Source organism: Oncorhynchus masou, chromosome 28 (assembly GCF_036934945.1).
Source record: "Oncorhynchus masou masou isolate Uvic2021 chromosome 28, UVic_Omas_1.1, whole genome shotgun sequence".
NCBI classification, from domain to species: domain Eukaryota; kingdom Metazoa; phylum Chordata; class Actinopteri; order Salmoniformes; family Salmonidae; genus Oncorhynchus; species Oncorhynchus masou.
In genome coordinates this window covers 54,639,410-54,656,461 of record NC_088239.1, presented here as the reverse complement: position 1 = coordinate 54,656,461, position 17,052 = coordinate 54,639,410, and the positions used below count along the sequence as shown (strand labels likewise).

Here is a 17,052-nt window from a genome sequence, read left to right as displayed (position 1 = left end):
GTTGTAGGTAGCACAAAGCGTATCAGCAGGTCCTAGTGGAAAAGTCCTCTGCTTTGATTACATCCCTTTTAGTTTGCCCTTTATCTTTTGACCCCACGCCCTATCACCCAACCTCTCTCTGATACGTGGTCATAACACCTTCTCTGACCTGCCCGGAGCCTATGGTGACCCCTAGTCATTCCACGGAGGTTGGGCCTTGGCCCCAGCTTCCTACTCCGGTGTGAACCTGCTCTTTGTCTCACCTCCAGGTGCAAAGTGCTGCTGTATCTTATTGAATTAATAAAGCCACGGCGCTTCACGGACCTTTAGAGGATCAGATATGCTTTTCATTATCATCGACGGCCCCAGTCCACGTAATTGATTCATCAGGAGATCCTGCATGTAATGGAGTAGGACACACTCAAGCAAGGAGTAATCTCACGCTCATAGTGTTGTTAATTGGCCCATGATATTGATGTACGGTCAATTTAAGATGAGTGTATGACTGAAATGAGAGAGCGATATGCCAGTGGACGAGTAGGTTTAACTATATTGAACAAAAATATTAAAGCACCATGCAACATTTTCAAAGATTTTACTGAGCTACAGTTCATATAAGGAAATCAGTCAAATGAAATACATGAATTAGGCCCTAATCTATGGATTTCACTTGACTGGGCAGGGGTGTAGCCATGGGTGGGCCACTAGGCAGCCAGGCCACAGTCATTCAGAATTAGTTTTCCCTCAAAAAGGGCTTCATTACAGACAGAGATACTACTTAGCACCCCCCCACCAATGATAACGCAGGTGAAGAAGCCGGATGTGGAGATTAGGCACTGGCATGTTTTACATTTTTATTTTATTTAGTTCTTATTTACAATGACGTACTGCCCCAGCCAAACCCGGACAACGCTGTGCCAACTGTGTGCCGCCCTATGGGACTCCCAATCACGGCCAGACAAGATTCAGTCTGGATTTGAACCAGGGACTGTAGTGACGCCTCTTGCACTGAAATGCAGTGCCTTAGACCTCTGCACCACTTGTGGTCTGCGGTTGTGAGGTTGGTTGGACGTACTATAAAATAATGTAAAACTACATTGGAGGCAGCCTATGTTAGAGAAATGAATATTAAAATATCTGCCAACAGCTCTGGTGGACTTTCCTGCAGTCAGCACCTTAATTTCACGCTCTCTTTAAAACTTGAGACATCTGTGGCATCGTGTTGTGTGACAAAACTGCACATTTTAAGTAGCCTTTTATTGTCCCCAGCACAAAGTGCACCTGTGTAATGATCACACTGTTTAATCAGCTTCTTGATATGCCACACCTGTCAGGTGGATGGATTATCTTGGCTAAGGAGAAATGCTCACTAACAGGGATGTAAACACATTTGTGCACAAAAGTTGAGAGATGTAAGTTTTTTTCGCGTGTAGAAAATGTCTGGGATTTTATTATTTCAGCTCATGAAACATGGGACCAACCCTTTACATGTTGCGTTTATATTTTTGTACAGTGTATTTATGTACTGTATTTATCTATACCAGTGTAAAACCAAATCAAGCGTGTGGTTCTGGTGGAGATTGTAGTGAAAGATTCATAAGACTACATTAGGCTGCAACTGACAGAACATTGAAGGTTTAATTCATGTTAAGGGACTCTTGTGATTGTCTGTTGGAGTAAAAGTCTCAGTTAAGGTCATATTCGATACCTTGCTGAATGAACTATTTCCATGTTAACAGTATCATGTCAAATGTGTTCATGTCAAGGTACATGTAAGAGGAATGAAGATGGTGGATGGTAGTGTGAGCCCATCTGAAATGGCCTGGTCCCTAAATTGAGTTTGTATGTGTACATCTGTTTACCTGAGGCAGGGTCTCCTTAATTACGGTTTCAGGTTCATCTTCACAACTGTGGCACTGCTTCCGGCCTGTGGCTCTGTAATGTCAACTCCCAGCAGTGCTCTGCTCTTTGCTGTGCAGTTAGTCCTTCCTGGAGTTGACAAAGCATGAAATGGGTGCAGTTGTCAAGGGACTATTTTTGTCTGAATGACAATCTTCAGATTGAGAAGCAAATGTTGTCAGAAAGGCTTTACATCAAGACAATAACAGTATATTTCTATTACTCCTTGGCGGGGAGTCAGATTCAAGCTGATAACTCAATGTACTGTAAAGTTAGAACCAAAGAGTGTTACAGTTGACATCACAGATGATCTGGGGACATGTTATCACTGACTAGGCCTAATTGATGAGCATTTAGGGAATTCTACGTTGAGTAAAGTATACCCTTACAACAAAAAACACGTGTCAAATTTGCAGTTTCACAAGTGAAATCGCATTTTCAGATGTGAAATAGCTGTTTTCACATGTTGAGCTTTAAATAAACACTTTGTTAATGTTTCAATTAAAGATCGCCACTTTAAACACCTTTAATGTTATTATATGGTGCAATCCTCCACTAGGTGGGTTTCTTTATTTTGTACCATTAAGCAAAACTTCTGAAGTATAGGAGAAAATTGTTCTTAGTATTGCAAACAAAAATATTGATATTGAAAGCAAAACATAAACCCAAAAGTATTGATAGAAAAAATAAATATTGCAAGAAAAAACATTTCATGAATGGATGCCAAAAAATAGTTTTCTGTGAGAGATATTTGATGAAAATGCAATTAAATACATTTTCTGCAATTTTCTATTTTATTTGACATTTTTCGTATGAAATTTTTTTGTAAAGGTAGTGCTGAGACATATCCACCTGCTCCCCCACAAGATCCATAGACCATATCCCTGAGACTACACTGCCTGTGTGGGATGGATGTTTATGTCACGTGTACAACATCATGTCAGGGTGAGGGAGCCAATCTAATACAGAATGTAGAGGTGGGTATGAGGTTAGTCCTTTATTGGTAGGAGAGCTCCCCCACTGATAACAGTAGGAGTGGCATGCAGGTGGTGCTCTCTCCACATGTTGCTCTTTGTCCAACTAGTCCTCCTTCAAGCCTGGGCAATGTCACCTTGTCTGGCCATGGTTTCCCATTCATATCATCACTATTGACTTGATTTTTTATAACGGAAGCTTCTCTAATGTCAAACATGTAAAGTGTGGTGTACTGCAGGGCAACTCTCAAAGCCCTCTACTCTTTTCTATTTTTACCAATGACCTGCCACTGGCATTAAACAAAGCATGTGTGTCCATGTATGCTGATGATTCAAACATATATGCATTAGCAACCACAGCTAATGAAGTCAATGAAACCATTAACTTAGAGTTGCATTCTGTTTTGGAATGAGTGGCCAGTAATAAACTAGTCCTGAACATATCTGTATTCGGTACAAATCATTTCCAAAGTTCTAGACCTCATCTGAATCTGGTAATGAATAATCTTGCTGTTGAACAAGTTGAGGAGACTAAATTACTTGGTGTTACCTTAGATTGTAAACTGTCCATAGTCAAAACATATAGATTCAATCATTGTAAAGCTGGAGAGAGGTCTATTCCACACCACAGTCCAAAAAGGCAAGTTCTGCAGGATCTAGTTTGGTCTTATTTTGATTATTGTCCAGTCGTGTGGTCATATGCTGCAAGGAAAGACCTAGTTAAGCTGCAGCTGGCCCAGAACAGAGAAGCACGTCTTGCTCTTCATTGTAATCAGAGGGCTAATATTAATACTATGCATGTCAGTCTCTCTTGGCTAATAGTTGAGGATAGACTGACTGCATCACTTCTTTTTATTGGAAACATTGTGCTGAAAATCGCATACATTTTATGCATAGTCAACTTACACACAGCTCTGACACACACACTTACCCCACTAGACATGTCACCAGGGGTCTTTTCATGGTCGACAAATCAAGAACAAATTCAAGAAAGTGTACAGTATTATGTAGAGCCATTATTGCATGGAGCTCTATTCCATCTCCTATTGCTCAAATAAACAGCAAACCTGGTTTAGAAAAACAGATAAAGTGGGGCCTTCCGAGTGGCGCAGCAGTCTAAGGCGTCATTACAGACCCGGGTTTGATCCCAGGCTGTGTCGTAGCCGGCGGCGACTGGGAGACCCATGAGGCAGCGCACAATAGGCATAGCGTCGTCTGGGTTAGGGGAGGGTTTGGCCCGGCCACAATGTCCTTGTCCCATCGTGCTCTAGCAACTCCTTGTGGTGGGCCGGGCGCATGCAGGCTGACTTCAGTCGCCAGTTGTACGGTGTTTCCTCCGACACATTGGTGTGGCTGGCTTCCAGGTTAAGTAAGCAGTACGGCTTGGCAGGGTCGTGTTTTGGAGGATGCATGGCTCTCGACCTAGACTCTCTCCCAAGTCCGTATGGGAGTTGCAGCATTGGAAAAGATTGTAACTACCAATTGGATATCATGAAAACGGGGTAAAAACTACAAAAAAACACAAGAAATAGATAAAGCAACACCTCATAGCACTACGCCTCTCCCCTCTTTGACCAAGATAGTTTGTGTGTATGTATTGATATGTAAGCTACGTGTGCTTTTTACATTTTTTTTTTATGTCGTTCTGTCGTTGAGCTGTTCTTGTCTATTTATGTTCTGTATTATGTCATGTTTCGTGTTTTGTGTGGACCCCAGGAAGTAGCTTCTGAGTAGCTTCTGCTTTTGCAGCAGGTAACAGGGATGATAATATCCAACCAAATACCAAATACTGTATATGTCTGTTCATGTTAGGTATTGTTGGGAAAAGCAGTGAAAAGATGACCTATTACAGTTTTTTTCGATTGCTAAACGACAGTGGACACAACTGGAGTCACATGTGGAGAGGGCGGATGCGTGGATGAAGACAAAGAAGACAGAGCTGTTATTTCAGATGAAATAAGGGCTACACTTATAGACCATGTCATGAACCATGGTCTCTCATTGAGAGAGGCAGGGTTGAGGGTGCAACCCAATCTGCAAAGATCCACAGTGGCATCTGTAATGTGAATTTTCCATCATACAAACAGGTGAGAATTACATCCTTACAGTAAATGAAAACATTACAGGAATCTATTTTGTATTGCAATTATAGAATATTTACACAGATATATATTACAGTAAGTTTGACTGTAAAATATAATTTTACAACAGGACCCAAAGGCTGCCCTCAACAGGGGGAAGAGGAAAAATATTTTCAGATGCACAGGAAAATGCTATTGTTGACATGGTTGTTGTCAAAATGCAATAAAACTGTGGGAGATTCAAGATAGAGTGCTGGCTGATAATGATATATTTTAAAATGTTAATTCTGTCAGCACAACAACTATTGCTCGAGTCCTAAAGAAACACCAAGTTACAATGAAACAGTTATACACTGTACCGTTCGAGAGAAACAGTGAACGGGTAAAAGAGCAAAGATACCAATATGTCCAGGTAAGACGTCTGAGGTTACGTACACAGCTATACAAAATATTTATAGTAAAAAAAACACTAGCATTTCTACAGTAAAACTGTGCACTTACTGTTTTTCAGAGAGTAATGGAGGTGGAAGCACTGGAAAGACCACATTCATTTGTATTTATCAATGAAGCTGGATTTAACCTTGCCAAAACACGGCACAGAGGAAGGAATGTTATAGGTCAAAGGGCCACTGTGGAGGTTCCAGGCCAAAGGGGGGGAAATATCACCATGTGTGCTGCAATGGCCAATGATGGTTTGCTTCTCAACACACCACTCATTGGCCCATACAACACAGAAAGGCTTATAGCTTTCCTAGAACAGCTCTATGCTCAGCTAGTGCCAGCAGAACAGGGGGAGCCAGTAAGAGCCAGTTTTGTCATAGTTTTGTCATAGTTTGTGATAATGTTGCTTTTCACCACTCTGCAGCTGTCACAGATTGGTTTGCAGCACATCACAGATTTATGGTTTTGTACCTGCCTGCATATTCACCCTTCCTCAACCCAATAGAGGAGTTTTCTCTGCCTGGAGGTGGAAAGTGTTTGGTCACCACCCACATGACCAAATGTCTCTTTTGGAAGCCATGCGTGCCGGATGTGAGGACACGAGTCCAGAGGACTGCCAGGGATGGATAAGGCACTCCAGAAGGTTCTTCCCCAGGTGCATGGCAAGAGAAAACATTAGATGTGATGTTGAAGAAAACCTGTGGCCTGATGCTAGAGAGAGGCAGGATTAGCCCCTCAATTATTTGTTCGAATTACAGTATGTACTTTTAGTTTCTACCTTTTTTTTCTCATTACTGTAATTCCGTAAATTACTATTGAATTACTATTACTATTGACTATTGAAGCAAACTGCTAATTTTCATTTACCTTAAAGAATTGTTATGTTCTAAAAATTTTAATAAATCATGTGAAAGAATGTCACTCTTTTCTTTGAAGAAAATATTACTTTGTATGAAGTCACTGAAATTGTTCAAACTGTAAAGATGAAAAGTTTGTATTTTCTGTATTAGTGTTTGATGCTAGTGTTTTTACTCTCAGTGTGTTCTGAGTGACAGTGTGTGTTATCTCAGTGAGGGTTGTGCATAGTGTTTGGCTGCACTGAGTGTGTTTTGAGCCATGTGTTAAGAGTTGTGTTGCTTGGAATGAGTTTTGAGGGGATGTGAACTGTTTAGCTCAGGTAACTGTTGGTAGTGCAGACTGTAGTTTGAGTTTTGCACATGTGACTCCAGTTGTGCCCACTGTCGTTTAGCAATCGAAAAAAACTGTAACCTCTAGCGTCGAGCAATCCGGGAGCGTAATCATAGCCTCAAGCTCATTAGCATAACGCAATGTTAAAACCTCTTGAAACTCTAGGGGCGCTATATCATTTTTGGATAAAAAGACGTGCCCGTTTTAAGCGCAATATTTTGTCACAAAAAGATGCTCGACTATGCATATAATTGGTAGCTTTGGAAAGAAAACACTCTGACGTGTCCAGAACTGCAAAGATATTCTCTGTGCGTGCCCTAGAACGTGAGCTACAGGCAAAACCAAGATGAGACGGCATCCAGGAAATGAGCAGGATTTTTGAGGCTCCGTTTTCCATTGTCTCCTTATATGGCTGTGAATGCGAGAGGAATGAGTCTGCCCTTTCTGTCGTTTCCCCAAGGTGTCTGCAGCATTGTGACGTATTTGTAGGCATATCATTGGAAGATTGACCATAAGAGACCACATTTACCAGGTGTCCGCCCGGTGTCCTGCGCCGAAATTGGTGCGCAAAACTCAGCTGCAAGTATTTTTCCATGGAATTCAGAGAAGAAAGCATGCTTCCATGAACGATATATCAATGAAGAGATATGTGAAAAAACACCTTGAGGATTGATTCCAAACAACGTTTGCCATGTTTCGGTCGATATTATGGAGTTAATTCGGAAAAAGTTTGACGTTGTTGGTGACTGAATTTTCGGTTCGTTTCGGTAGCCAAATGTGATGTTCAAAACGGAGCGATTTATCCTACACAAAGATGCTTTCAGGAAAAACTGGACATTTGCTATGTAACTGAGAGTCTCCTCATTGAAAACATCCAAAGCTCTTCAAAGGTAAATGATTTTATTTATTTGGTTATCTGGTTTTTGTGAAAATGTTGCGTGCTAAATGCTACTCAAAATGCTAAGCTAGCTTAGCATACTCTTACACAAATTAGTGAATTGCTATGGTTCAAAAGCATATTTTGAAAATCTGAGATGACAGTGTTGTTAAGAAAAGGCTAAGCTTGAGAGTAGGTGCATTATTTTCATTTTATTTGCGATTTTCAGAAATCGTTAACGTTGCGTTATGCTAATGAGCCTGAGGCTTTATTCACGATCCCGGATCCGGGATGGGGAGTTTCAAGAGGTTAACTATTCATGAAAATCGCAAATGAAATGAAATAAATATATTGGCTCACAAGATTAGCCTTTTGTTAACAACACTGTCATCTCAGATTTTCAAAATATGCTTTTCAACCATAGCTACACAAGCATTTGTGTAAGAGTATTGATAGCTAGCATAGCATTAAGCCTAGCATTCAGCAGGCAACATTTTCACAAAAACAAGAAAAGCATTCAAATAAAATCATTTACCTTTGAAGAACTTCAGATGTTTTCAATGAGGAGACTATCAGTTAGATAGCAAATGTTCAGTTTTTCCAAAATGATTATTTGTGTAGGAGAAATCGCTCCGTTTTGTTCATCACGTTTGGCTAAGAAAAAAAACGAAAATTCAGTCATTACAATGCCGAACTTTTTTCCAAATTAACTCCATAATATCGACATAAACATGGCAAACGTTGTTTAGAATCAATCCTCAAGGTGTTTTTCACATATCTATTCGATGATAAATCATTCGTGGCAGTTGCCTTTCTCCTCTGAACCTAATGGAAAAGTGGACGCAGCTGGAGATTGCGCAATGATTTCGACGGAGGACCCCAAGCGGACACCTGGTAAATGTAGTCTCTTATGGTCAATCTTCCAATGATATGCCTACAAATACGTCACAATGCTGCAGACACCTTGGGGAAACGACAGAAAGTGTAGGCTCATTCCTGGCGCATTCACAGCCATATAAGGAGACAATGGAACACAGCGCATTCAAAATTTCCTGTATGAAATGTCATCTTGGTTTCGCCTGTAGCATTAGTTCTGGGGCACTCACAGACAATATCTTTGCAGTTTTGGAAAGGTCAGAGTGTTTTCTTTCCAAAGCTGTCAATTATATGCATAGTAGAACATCTTTTCGTGACAAAATATCTTGTTTAAAACAGGAACTTTTTTATCCAAAAATTAAAAGAGCGCCCCCTATATCGAAGAAGTTAAAGAGCTTGAAGGAGTATTCCGGTTTGCTCTACATAGAGAAAGTTGGCATCTCCCTACACAGAGAATCTCAAAAGAGTAATATAACATTGCCTTGAAACAGCCCTCCCAGATACGTACTTGCTCAATGTTTGGACAGCCTCTGAGATCTGATACAGTCAGAGCTAATAAAATGGAAGCCCATGGCAGCAACCTCTCTAACTTCATGAGAAAGAAAGGGCCTCATCGCCCTAAAACTTTCTGATTAAATCAGGGAAGAAAGGGAAGCAAGATATTTCCGTCCCAAGTAAATCTGTTTATTTATCCATCAGCTTACAAATGTGCTGGCCCTAGTCATATGTCTCTGGGTAATCCACTTTTCTACAGTTGCACACACACATTTGTCAGTAATTGCATCGCCAGCCTGGTGGTGGAAACCAGAATGACCTTCCATTGAATTTGGTCTGCACACCCTGCAGTCTGCAGAGAGAGAGTTGAAATTCCCCATACACAGTGAGGGAAAAAAAGTATTTGATCCCCTGCTGATTTTGTATGTTTGCCCACTGACAAAGATATGATCAGTCTATAATTTTAATGGTAGGTTTATTTGAACAGTGAGAGACTGAATAACAACAACAAAAATCCAGAAAAACGCATGTCAAAAATGTTATAAATTGATTTGCATTTTAATGAGGGAAATAAGTATTTGACCCCCTCTCAATCAGAAAGATTTCTGGCTCCCAGGTGTCTTTTATACAGTGCTCCTAATCTCAGTTTGTTACCTGTATAAAAGACACTTGTCCACAGAAGCAATCCATCAATCAGATTCCAAACTCTCCACCATGGCCAAGACCAAAGAGCTTTCCAAGGATGTCAGGGACAAGATTGTAGACCTACACAAGGCTGGAATGGGCTATAAGACCATCGCCAAGCAGCTTGGTGAGAAGGTGACAACAGTTGGTGCGATTATTTGCAAACGGAAGAAACACAAAATAACTGTCTATCTCCCTGAAATCCAGAAATCCTGCAGCTGCCGCAAGGTCCCCCTGCTCAAGAAAGCACATATACATGCCCGTCTGAAGTTTGCCAATGAACATCTGAATGATTCAGTGGACAACTGGGTGAAAGTGTTGTGGTCAGATGAGACCAAAATTGAGCTCTTTGGCATCAATTCAACTCGCTGTGTTTGGAGGAGGAGGAATGTTGCCTATGACCCCAAGAACACCTATCCCCACCGTCAAACATGGAGGTGGAAACATTATGCTTTGGGGTTTTTTTCTGCTAAGGGGAAAGGACAACTTCACCACATCAAAGGGACAATGGACGGGGCCATTTACCATCAAATCTTGGTTGAGAACCTCCTTCCCTCAGCCAGGGCATTGAAAATGGGTCGTGGATGGGTATTCCAGCATGACAATGACCCAAAACACACAGCCAAGGCAACAAAGGAGTGGCTCAAGAAGAAGCACATGAAGTTCCTGGAGTGGCCTAGCCAGTCTCCAGATCTTAATCCCATAGAAAATCTGTAGAGGGAGCTGAAGGTTCGAGTTGCCAAATGTCAGCTTCGAAAACCTCAATGACTTGGAGAAGATCTGCAAAGAGGAGTGGGACAAAATCTCTCCTGAGATGTGTGCAAACCTGGTGGCCAACTACAAGAAACGTCTGACCCATGTGATTGCCAACAAGGGTTTTGCCACCAAGTACTAAGTCAAATACTTATTTCTCTCATTAAAATGCAAATCAATTTATAACATTTTTGACATGCGTTTTTCTGGATTTTTTTGTTTGTTATTCTGTCTCTCACTGTTCAAATAAACCTACCATTAAAATTATAGACTGATCATTTCTTTGTCAGCGGGCAAACGTACAAAATCAGCAAGGGATGAAATACTTTTTTCCCTCACTGTAGTTGACTTTTCACTCAGCAGAGATGCAAATCTCAAAAACTGACTGCACTGATGTGAAAATGTGACTGTACCAGTCCCGTTGGATCTACAGTATTTCAAAATCTGTCATTTTGAAACTTCCTTTTAAGAGTAGATCTAATCCAAGGGCATTAGAAATGATGATGATATCAGTAGGAGCCTGAGATGACCCTTTACCAGGTGATGGTCAGTGTTGCCAAGCCAACCCAGAGCAGCCAGGCTGTAGCTCCCTGGTCAATGTCCAAACATGTGATTTAATATGTACAACTCGGTGAAAAAGTATTTGACCGCTTTCTGATTTTCTCTATTTTGGCATATTTCTGATACTGAATGTTATCAAATCTTCAAGCAAAACCTACTATTAGATAAAGGGATCCCGAGTTAACAAATAACACAAATTATACTTGTTTTATTTATTTCATTAACAAAGTTATGCAACACCCAATTGACCTGTGAAAAATGTATTGCCCCCTTACACTCAATAACTAGTTGTGACAATGACTGTAACCAAATGCTTCCTTTAGTTGTTGATCAGTCTCTCATGTCGCTGTGGAGGAGTTTTGTCCCACATCTTACATGCAGAACTGCTGTAACTCAGCGTCATTTGTGGGTTTTCAAGCATCAACTGTTCGTTTCAAGTCCTGCCACAACATCCGAATTGAGATTGGGTCCGGACTTTGACTAAGCCATGCCAAAACTTTAAATGTGTTGCTTTTTAGCCATTTAAACTGGATTGTGTGTGTTGGATCATTGTCTTGCTGCATGACCCAGCTATGCTTCAGCTCACAGGAAACTGAACGCTGCATTCCACAGTAAGAACCTCATACCAACAGTCAAGCATGGTGGTGGTAGTGTGATGGTTTGGGGATGCTTTGCTGCCTCAGGACCTGAACAACTTGACTTAATAGAAGGAACCATTCATTATGCTCTAATTCTACAGGAGAATGTCAGGCCATCCGTCTGTGAGCTGAAGAGCAGCTGGATCGTGCAGCAAGATAATGACCCGAAACACACAATCAAGTATTATTGGCAGGACTTGAAAGGAACAGTTCATGCTTGAAAACCCACAGATGTCACTGGGTTACAGCAGTTCTGCATGGAAGAGTGGGCCAAAACTCCTCCACAGTGACTGAGACTGATTTACAACTACAGGAAGCGTTTGGTTGGCGTCATTGCCGCTGAAGGTGACACAACCAGTTGTTGAGTGTAAGGGGGCAATTACTTTTTCACACAGGGGTATTGGGTGTTGCATAAAATTGTTTTGTAATAAATGTAATTGTTGTGTTTTTTGTTCACGCAGGTTCCCTTGATCTAATATTAGGTTTCGGGTTGAAAATATGCAAAAGTAGAACAAATCTGAAAGGGGACAAATCCTTTTCCACTGCACTTCAGGTCTATGAGCTGAGTCCACAAGACAGGATCACAGCATTAAAACGTCACTCTCGCAGGAGCATGATAATTGCACTGAGTGTGAGTGGGGGGGTGGTGCCAGAGCCCAGATATCTGTATGATTATGCTTCAAAATCGTCAGTTGTCAGCTTTAAAAACATGTTAGTTGTACTAGAAACCTGTAACCCAGAAGTCCGTATGTAGCCCTTGATGAAAGTCCAGTGATTAAGAGTGCCAATGTTGGGATGCGGGGTGGAGCGGAGAGCAGTAGAGCAGAAGACACAGAGCCCATTGCATGCGAACACGCTGGACCTCCTCTGGCCCTGCACTGTGAAATCAGACAAGAGAATTTTCCCAAAATACAGGAGTGAGTCAAGAGGAGAGGAGAAGAGTGGGAAGCACACACTCTCATATCTCTTGTACACACACTCATGCATGTGCCAGTGTGCACACTCATACAGACACACACAGACATACATTCACACTCATCTACACACAGATCCCCCCCCCCTCAGGAGCTAGTTCATCTTGTTCCTCCTCACTCCCCATACAGTTCATACACAGATCGCTGCACTAACCATCATCACCGTCATCATTATCATCATTCAGCCTGTCTCTAGGGTTTTGGGCAAGAATGTGATTTCTTCCTAAATATTGCCCCATCCCCCTGAACAAATGTGTCTCTGTGGGGCCATGGGTGCCTTCAGAACAGAGTGCACTCTGGTGATAGGCAGCTCAGACATGGCGGTAGTGTGCCGCCCCATAACGGTCCTGTGTGGCTCAGTTGGTAGAGCAGGGTGCTTGCAACGCCAGGGTTGTGGGTTTGAGTCCCACGGGGGACCAGTATGAAGATGTATGGACTCACAACTGTAAGTCGCTCTGGATCAGAGTGTCTGTTAAATAAGTCAAATGTAAAAGAAGGAAGAGGAAACACATAATTTAGAGTGACACCACACCAACCTCAATTAAAACTTCAAACCGGTCCCACACAAGGAGAAGGACAATTGTGAATATTTGATGGAGGCTGTAGCACTCTTCTTCATTTGTTTTCTCTATTCACGCCATCCGCAAAGGTCACAAGATAATATTCCAGTCACATACAGTAGGATGGTAAATAGGGAAGGTCAGAGTTAACCAAGCCCACAATACATCAAATTAGATTACATTTTTGTCCTATGCTATTAATTCCAGTGAATGGAAAATATGTCTCTGTTTGCTATTAACCTTTTCAGAGCAACAGAGAAATTCGCACTTACCTTCAAATAGAAGAGTAAACTGGTTGATAGCAATATTAACTCTCCCAATCCTGACAAGATACAGTAACTCGACTTTGGGAATGTTTAAGAGACAGTTCTACTCTACTGTGGTGGTATGGTAATATGGAAACCCTCCAAACTGAATGACCTATACATGTCACAAGAATGAGAATTACATCCCATGCCAATTACCTCCCATGCTGACAGGACAGCACCCCCCCCCCCCCCACCCCATTACCCTCATGTCAACACCCCTGTACCATTGAGACCAACTTTCCAGCAAGACAACTATCCAGAAGTGGCACGAAGAATAGAGCACCCTGCTGCAGCTGAGCTAAACCAGAAAAGGCATCTACTGAACATAATCTGATCCAAATCCCTCCAAATCTTTATTATTATAAGAAATACAATTCTTAGAAATACAATCTATTATCAATATGATTTCAGTTTTAGATAAGCCACCCAGGAAAGGGTTCAAATTAGTTCATGTCAATATATGTAGCCTAAGAAACAGAGTTCATGAGATTAGTAATTTGCTAATTTACTAATCCATTTCTGAGACTCACTTAGACAGCACCTTTGATGATATAGTAGGAATACAAGGATATAACATTTATCGAAAAGACAGAAATGTCTATGGAGGATGTGTTGCTCTATATATTCAGAGCCATATTCCTGTAACGCTCAGAGAGGATCTCATGACAAATGAAGTAGAGGTGCTGTGGTTGCAGCTTCACTTGCCTCATCTGAAGCCTCTTCTTTTAGGGGGATGCTATGTATTTTCTTGGTGTCCTGAACGTTGACTGGTCATCACCTAGTTGTCCTCTCAAGAAGAAGCTTCTTACTGTGACGAATGCCTGGTGCATGACCCAGGTTGTCACTCAACCAACTACAGTGTATGCCAATCGTGTTGGATCTCTCTTAAAAACCCTTCCTTAACCTGTCTCCTCCCATTCATCTACACTGGACTTAACAAGTGACATCAATAAGGGGTTATAGCTTAATGTTTAACTGTTATATTTATTTTTAAATGTAATCTAATTGAATTTCCTTGTCTATAACTGTTCTGTACTTTGTTGTGTATGTTTTATGTGGACCCCAGGAAGAGTAGCTGCTGCATGTGCAGTAGCTAATGGGGATCCTAATAAACAAAACAAACACACACACACACACACACACGCACACACACGTACACACACGCGCACACACGCGCTCACACGCGCACACACACGCGCGCACACACACACACACACACACACACACACACACACACACACACACACACACACACACACACGCATCACAGTCTGAGCACACACACGCATCACAGTCTGAGCCTGTGCACTGCTGGAATCTCTGCTAATTAAAGGTCATTCAGTCAGTGTGGTGCCAAAAGAAAACCAAAAGAAATCGTTTCCCCAGTTTACCATGGCCTCCAGGTCTCAGTATTTTACAGTATAGTAGGTAGAAACTCCACAATTGTTGTGGAACTAATGAGTTTCAATAGAAAAATACATTCATTAGACCACTGCCTTTTATTCCCTCGGTTACGCTGTCAAACAACCACATTCTTACAATGCCTGGAGCAGGCGTTCAATTCACTTTGCTTTGTGTTTTCTTTAGTCCTCAGAAAATAACTGAAGGGAACAAACAACTTGGAGCCTTTCAGGATTTCCGTGATTTCTGGTAGCGAGAATTAGCATAGAATGGTGTTTTGATGTTCGACAGAGGCTTTAGATGTGGCTAGAGCAGAAAGAGAGAAGGAGAGGAAGAGAGAGCGAGAGAGGGGGCGGGGGCAGAGGGAGCTCTCTGTGGTGGTCTAAGGCGAGCCGTATGCCTGTGCTGGTAGAGAACGTCATGACCATAGAACCACAACAGTATGTAACAGGTGGCTTAGTCACGGATAGGGAAAGACATCTTTTATGGTTGTCAGGCTGGTTTAAGACGGTCCAGGCTGAGACGGGGCCATGTGTGACCAAGAGGAGGATGGCTGGGTGTGGGCTGATGGATGCCACTGTGGCTGTCAGTGGGGTGAGGAGGCACACATGGATCCAAGGCTCCTGGTGCTGAATTGATCTTGCCTCCAATCTTGGATGTACACTGAACTGTCAGGGAGGACACTGGGTTCCTGTTTCACACTTACATGAGTACACACACACACAGATAAACATACACATGTGCACAACTCCACCCATAGTAAATACACAGAAATGCTTTTCAACTCTGTACTGCTGCAGCTCTTAATGGAATCTCACTACATTATCTACTGGGGCGACCCTCAACTTCTGTTAGTAATTAGGCGTCGTACATCAGGGAGACATGTTTGTGGAGTGGTTGTGAAGAGTGAAGTGGGATGGAAATGACATAGATCACCACTGTGGCCTGATTTCCTGACTCCTCAGTCCTGCTGATGACGGCTAATGGGGACATACAGTTAGTTTAGCACTCAGCAAAGTGTCAAGTGCCTAATCTGATCTCAATGTTGTGGTTAACCTTCAGTCTTAAGTCTCGTAATCACCCTTTCAGAGGAAATTGCAATTGGATAACTGACTGAGTGTGTGTATTTCCCAGTGAGCATGACGTGGGGGAGGATGACATCTACGACTGTGTTCCCTGTGAGGACGATGGAGATGACATCTACGAGGACATCATCAAGGTGGAAGTTCGACAACCCATGGTAAGAGATTTGTGTTTGTGTAATTCTCTGCTTGTCTCTCTATCTGTGTATGTGGGTGTGAGTGCGTGTAATTCTCTGCTTGTCTCTCTATCTGTGTACGTGGGTGTGAGTGCGTGTAATTCTCTACTTGTCTCTATCTGTGTACGTGGGTGTGAGTGCGTGTAATTCTCTGCTTGTCTCTCTATCTGTGTACGTGGGTGTGAGTGCGTGTAATTCTCTACTTGTCTCTATCTGTGTACGTGGGTGTGAGTGCGTGTAATTCTCTGCTTGTCTCTCTATCTGTGTACGTGGGTGTGAGTGCGTGTAATTCTCTACTTGTCTCTATCTGTGTACGTGGGTGTGAGTGCGTGTAATTCTCTGCTTGTCTCTCTATTTGTGTACGTGGGTGTGAGTGCGTGTAATTCTCTACTTGTCTCTATCTGTGTACGTGGGTGTGAGTGCGTGTAATTCTCTGCTTGTCTCTCTTTCTGTGTACGTGGGTGTGAGTGCGTGTAATTCTCTACTTGTCTCTATCTGTGTACGTGGGTGTGAGTGCGTGTAATTCTCTACTTGTCTCTATCTGTGTACGTGGGTGTGTTTGTCCTCTCTGCTGCTCTCTATCCGTCGGTGTGTGTTCTGTTCTGCTCTGCTCACCTCTTATGTTTTCCCATTCCTTATGCTGCAGATCAGATACATGCAGGTAAGTGCCCTGACTCACCGTTCTGTCATCCAGCTCTGCAGCGCTGTTCATCAGTCTGACATGTCCCCACAACACCCTTCCTCTCAGATGACCACGCCATTAGATCAATGGCGTACAGCACAGGTCAAGGGAATCCCCATCTGCCCCTGTGTGTGTGACTCACCATGACATCAACATATCACCATCAACACCATGACATTGCCACAATATGACATCATCAAAAGCAGCCAGATCAAACCCCAATACAGCCTTCATCAGTTCCTATGTCAGTTCTGTGGCTGTGCTCTCCAACACACCTGATTGTCTTCTGATACCCAGCTGGATCTGGGCCTTTGAGTCTAATTGACTCTGGTTTGACTTGTTGTATTATCAGAACTGCTTATAAACCTTCAGTTCTGTTCCAGATGACACAATAGAATGAATAGTCCTCTCAACACAACAACC

At 42.3% G+C, this 17,052-nt stretch overlaps 1 protein-coding gene across 5 annotated transcripts in view; it reads left to right on the top strand.

The window, feature by feature from the left end:
- The window catches only part of LOC135517920 (guanine nucleotide exchange factor VAV2-like), a 242,752-nt gene that overhangs the window by 176,565 nt on the left and 49,135 nt on the right, over positions 1 to 17,052 (top strand). For all 5 annotated transcript variants that reach the window (XM_064942631.1, XM_064942628.1, XM_064942630.1 and 2 more), the window contains exon 5: positions 15,824 to 15,929. In XM_064942631.1, the coding sequence (XP_064798703.1) occupies positions 15,824 to 15,929 (106 nt within the window). The remainder of the gene's footprint in view (positions 1 to 15,823; positions 15,930 to 17,052) is intronic.